Raw genomic sequence first — 6000 nt, 5'->3', positions numbered from 1 at the left:
CACACACACACACACACACACACACACACACACACACACACACACACACATAAAGGGATTATGGTATTACAGTTGATTGTTATTATTTACTTTATTATTTACTTTCACTGGGTAAAATCACTATTGATGAGTCTGGTCTGTGATCCTGACAGCTTCAACAATATGCAATGAACAGATGCTGCAGGGTTATACAAAAACAGAATGAAGTGAATGAATACAAATCTGAAACAAAAGCAAAGCCTCTCTCCTCCTGCACTCAGGAAAACTTGTCTCTCTCCAGTGTAATTATTAATCCTCTTAACAAGCAGGATGCACAGTGGAGCCCTGAGCAGCCCCACTGTAGCCTTATCTATGACAAACGGCTGGGCTCACTAATTGCACTGCAAGATCTGACAGGATAAATTAATACTAAGGCGGCAAATGCAACTCGTCTGACACGCTCGCTGGAAAGAAAATGAAGAGTGTCTGATGTGTCCGTTTCTTTTTATGGGTTTGTCTACTTTCGGGGCGAAATAAGGTCGTTGAATAGCACCATGTGGGACTCAATATCTTTCCACTTCGAGGCAGTCCTGGAAGAAAGGATCAGACAAGACCTTTGCAGTGATGGGTAATTTCATGGGGAAAATGACAGAAAATTGACACCCAACAAGTGTGTAAAAAGAATAGATACAGCACACAGCACTTACTTCAGTGTCCCTGGAGACCATAATAAAACACTATCATCATGTTCATGGATCCATAGTATAATTGATTTTATACTGTATGTCCATAATAGAATCCTAAGAATATGACTTATATTACATACTTAATATATGCTTATGTCCATACCCTCAGCCTATGGCATTATTGAATAACCCACACAACGCCATCAACATCAAAAAGACTGAGATGTTACAATGGACACCATCCAAGGTCACATATATACATACAAACTACAATGACATTTCCCCCCGCACTCAATTGCTCCACAATGTACCTGTATTTACAAACTTAAGACAGACAACGCTTCAATCTTCATCAGGTCTGGTCTACACAGATCTGGCGAAGATCCTTGAAAGATCGAAAACAGTGTTTGTCAATAAATGTACGTGAATGTGCAGGCCATACTTCATTTGATCCTGACTTCTTTCGTCCCTGTACCCCACTGATCTCACATTACAAGCTACCATGACGTACTCTGATTCAGCTGCAGGCACAGCGTTTGGATGGGGGCAGGAAGGGCTCAAGCCTCATCAAAATGCACAAAGTGCATCGGCTGAGTTTTAGTTGTTGGCAGCTCTCCTGCTGCACCGTCACTGACCCCCCTACCCCACCCCTCCCTCCACCCTCCTCCCCTCCTCCAATCTTCTGAGTAGCAGACACCCGTTAAGACAAAAGGCACAAATGCCAACAGGAAATGAACAGCATCATCATTTATTCTTGATTACTTCATCCTCTTGGCGCATAAAACAGGGGGAAATGAATATATAAGTTGAAGAAAAGCAACTACTCAGGGACACAGAGCAAGAACATTTCCCTAAGTGGTCGGACCTATTCATTGGAGCCCTTACAGTCGGTAATAACATTGAATGGATGGCATATCTCATCATAAGCATTGTCATGCCTCTGTGGCATCGTCAGGAAACCAGGAGGACCATCCATCCTATCCAAAGTGATGTCGAGGATAATAGCAGTTATGCTGGAACAACCCCTGTGAATGATAGTGGTGTGAAGGCTATTTATCAATCGGCCACCTTGCCAATCCAACATGGAGCCACACAAGAAATGACTGGAGCGGTTAGCAGGTTAGGGTCTGGTTCCCTGTATAGATGTTCACTCAGTTGACTTGTGTTTCTTTCCAAATAAGAAGTGAGAGGAAAGTGTTTGTGTTTGTTACCAGGTGTTTGTAATCCTCGTTGGCCCACCCAGCAGAGCCTTTAAGACCCAGCGATGATTGTTTTTTCATTGGCAAAGATTATTTTTTGAAAAGTTGTGAAGCTATTACTCGAGGACGTGCACAGGGGAGGGGGGTGGGGTGGGGGGGGGGCCTGGGGGGACAAAGAGACAAAAACCCTGCCACTAAGTCTCCCCCTCCTCCCCTGTTGTGCCCTGTTTTTAGGAAAAAGCACCTGCCCCCTGGTGCACATCCCTGCTCTTACTGCCTACAGCGATGCTTCACACGTTCATCTTGGCCAGGCCCTTAGCTCCTCTATCAACGGTATGTACACAGACTAATGCATGACTAACCCAGAATTCAAACCTGACTGTGACAGTTGGCGAGAACAGATGTACTTGTAAGAGCATGGGGAGTGTGGGCAGGCAGGCTGGGGGATCTGACAATCTTGATAAAACTCAGTGCAGGATATTTCCCATCCATCGTATTGCAGTTATCGTATTGCAGTTCAAACTGTAATTACTTTTTAGCAGTTTGACGGAGCACCCCACCCCACCCCTCCAAATAACAATGGCTATAGAATATATGGATAGTCCAATGAAAAGAGTTAAAGAGATAAGCAACATTTAGCTCATGATGAGACACCCCCCCCCCCCCCATGCTGATTTCATTCTGCATACTGTTATTCGTATGAATATTTCAGGAAAGGTGGGAAATAGGCTAGTGATGAAGCTCTAGTGTACTCTGTTGCATGCATAATCAGCATTACTGGCAACATTACAGTAAAGGCTGGAATGAATCACATCTTCTTGCAATTTCTGTTGAGAAAAAGCCCACACACAGAATCTAGCCAGAGAGAAAGAATGGTAGGCCAGGTTTCTCTGCTTCTATTTAAACACCGCGATGGAGATTCTATTGATTTGAGTCAGAACAATCAGATTTCAAAGCAATGAATAAATCAATTGACAAAAATGAGACCTCCATCCAATTACAATTTTCAAAATGATATATACATTTTATTATGCTTTGTTAGATAAATAGCACAGCCTGTAATCTTGGAAGATGCAGACTGGACTATCAGGCAATATGCATGTTTCTGTATTAAAGAAAAGGACCAAAATGAATAATCAATAATCAATAATAACACAGTACTAATGACATTGATAATATGACAATATCGATAAGAATAATACTTTTTCTTTTACATCACCTCTACATATTGGTGGTATTGTGCTTTGATTTGACATTTGCGACTAAAACACAGATACAGAATATGTCAACATCTTCATGGAATCCCAAGGGACAGAGCAATCAACTGACGTCTTGAAATCTCCACACAACCCCACCTTCAGCCAAGAACAGGGTAAATGAAGTGGAATAAAACCACACACACACACGCACAAACACACACACGCACACACACACACCTTACAACTCATAGGGCACACATTCAACATGAGTCAATGAAAAAAGGCCTGTTGCAGGAATGAGGTGCCGACAACAGATGGATTCAACCAGGCTGGTCACCCAAACCAACAAATTGCAACACACACACACACACACACACACACACACACACACACACACACACACGCACGCACATACACTCACACACACACACCTACACACCTACACACACACACACACACACACACACACACACACACACACACACACACAAAAGGAGGGGAGCATTATCTTCCTTTACCTGTATATCATTGAGGCAAAATTGGCAATAATAAAAACTAAAAAACGTAATCCATGCACCGGACATAATACATGCATGCATTTACAAGATGAGACCTGAAAAAGTTCACCATACATTTTTGACTAAACGGTACTTTTCTCTACCACTCCCCCCCTCCCCCCTCCCCCTCCGCCAATGTTCTCACAGTCATCTTGTTTGTAGATTTCAACCCATTATCGAGATACATTCTCATATGAAATACAGAGTTCCGACCGCAGCCCTACGGAGCGAGGCAGCCGCGACAGATGTTTTTTTGCTACATGTACAGTGGGAGTAAGCACTACATTTCTCTAGGATCCTACTAGGCCAGACTTCTGGGAGCGCTGGGTGTTGCTGCTATAAACGCAGGGTGTCTCTGCTGGACTGTTGTCTATGCAGTGATGAAGGTATAGCCCCCCCCCCCCCCCCCACCCACCCACCCACCCCCCTCATGTCTGTAGGCGACTGAGAGGTCCATATTTTGCAAGGCTTCTTCTTACAGAGTATCCTGTACGGCAGTATTCCAAACATAGCGATAAACATTCTATTTTTCTATGATTCCAAATTTCCTCAAAATGTTCCCCGGAAACGTCTACAGATATATTTACAGTATGTTTGGAATATATATTCTTCGCTTTGCTTCGGTTGAAAGTTGATTGGTTTGTTTCTTTTTCTTGTGTTTTATATCTCCTCTCAAATGGTAAGAAAAAAGCTTCCACATTAGAATCAGTTTGATTTGAATTCCTCCGTCTCTATCTTGTCTTGCCTTGGTGGACGTTCTGGTTGATTGGTTGACTTTGGTTGCGTACCGCAAGGGTTCCGCCCACTCCTGGTTGTGATTGGCTCAACATGTGAAGTCTTCAAAGTTGCCCTGCCCCGGGTGATGAGGTAGCATGTTGGCAGGGTACGTCGATGGGGTGCGAAGGTTCTCACACTGCGTCTGAGAGGAGGAAGAAGGAGAGAGACAGGAGAGGAGAGGAGGAAGGGCGGAGGAGGAGGAAGGAGAGAGACAAGACAGGAGAGGAAAGGAGGAGGGGAGGAGGAAGAAGGAAAGAGACAGGAGGAGGAGAGGAGGAAGAGGAAAGGAGGAGGGGAGGAGGAAGAAGGAAAGAGACAGGAGGAGGAGAGGAGGAAGAGGAAAGGAGGAGGGGAGGAGGAAGAAGGAGAGAGACAGGAGGAGGAGAGGAGGAAGAAGGAGAGAGATAGGAGAGGAAAGAAGAAGGAGGGGGAGGTAGGAGAGAGACAGGAATGGAAAGGAGGAGAGGAGGACAAATGAGAGGAGAGGAGGACAAATGAGAGGAGAGGAGAAAGAGGAGAGGAGGAGAGAGACAGGGATAAAAGGTTGATCGGTAAGATGAACAGGCGTAGCTGGAATCAAAACAAAGATGAACCCGTCAAGGAAAAATGTGTTTGGGCAGGATAAAAAAGGCAAAGAACATTCTGCCTCAGTAGAAATGTGAGAGAGGAGGCGGTTGAAATACAAAGGGGGTGAACAAAACAACAGCAGAAACACAGTGTTGATTAAACCGAAAGTGCAAGAGCAGAGCAAAAGGAGGATGAGAGAAAAAGATCAGCAAGTCTCTTGACTGCAGCCCATTTCTCTTTCTCCCCCAGACACAGACTAACAATTAGACTGCGCTGGCTTCATTTACACTGGGACATCAGGAAGCTGTCACACCTCCCAGCGCTCTAATTCCAGCCTGCTGGCCCTGTCCTCCATCTGTGATTACATTCAAATAATTTTCTCTCTTTCTCAACCTCACCCTCACTCTCCCTCTCTCCTCACTCTCCCTCTCTCTCTCTCTCCCTCCCTCCCTCAATCTCTCTCCCTTACTCGCCCTATACCCCCCACTTCTCCCTCTCTCTAACTTTCTCTACCCCCCACCCCTTCTCTCACTCACCTCTTCCCCCCCACATCTAGCTCCCTCTCTCTTTACCGCTCTCCCCCCCGCCGTCTCTCTCTCTTCCACCCTTCTGCTCTCGATCGATCACTGTCTCTCCCTCGGAGCCGGCCAATCTCCTCTCAGCCATAGAGATGCTCCCTGACACTGCTAATACTTAGCGATAGCCTACTGACGTGGCGTTTGACATCGTCCAGGCTTAACACCGCTCCCCTGTCGTTGTTGTTGCTGCGTTTGTGTTTCTTCTTCGAGCACCGACAGAGCTTGTACTTGATCACCTGTAAACAAGCAAACAAACAAACAGACAACACATCACTGCTGAGCTTTAGAGAGCCAGGCTGCTACAGTCTATGGTTGGAATGTGTCCAGCTAAATGTTCTTGGGGTTTCGTTTGATTAAACCCACACCGGATTGTTATTTCCTATCGAAACGTATGGGCATCATACTGTATCATCATGAGATCTGAAATTCAATTCACATTGATTGAGCACAGGCATAAA

General features: G+C 45.1%; 1 protein-coding gene across 4 annotated transcripts in view; it reads right to left on the bottom strand.

The window, feature by feature from the left end:
• Positions 1–4148: 4148 nt before the first annotated feature.
• asic1b (acid-sensing (proton-gated) ion channel 1b) overlaps positions 4149–6000 on the bottom strand; it is a gene marked incomplete at its 5' end in the record, with an annotated part of 123170 nt that continues 121318 nt past the window's right edge. For 3 of the 4 annotated variants that reach the window (XM_083669100.1, XM_083669097.1, XM_083669098.1), the window contains 2 exons: positions 4149–4539; positions 5677–5778. In XM_083669100.1, coding sequence (XP_083525226.1) covers positions 4444–4539; positions 5677–5778 — 198 coding nt within the window. In that variant the 3' untranslated portion in view covers positions 4149–4443. Of the gene's footprint in view, positions 4540–5667; positions 5779–6000 lie in introns of all 4 variants that reach the window. The other variant, XM_083669099.1, reaches the window with a different exon arrangement.

The sequence above is a fragment of the Argentina silus genome, assembly GCF_951799395.1.
Source record: "Argentina silus genome assembly, chromosome: 4".
Classification (NCBI taxonomy): domain Eukaryota; kingdom Metazoa; phylum Chordata; class Actinopteri; order Argentiniformes; family Argentinidae; genus Argentina; species Argentina silus.
The sequence above is the reverse complement of the archived record's forward strand: the minus strand, read 5'-3'. Positions and strand labels throughout refer to the sequence as shown.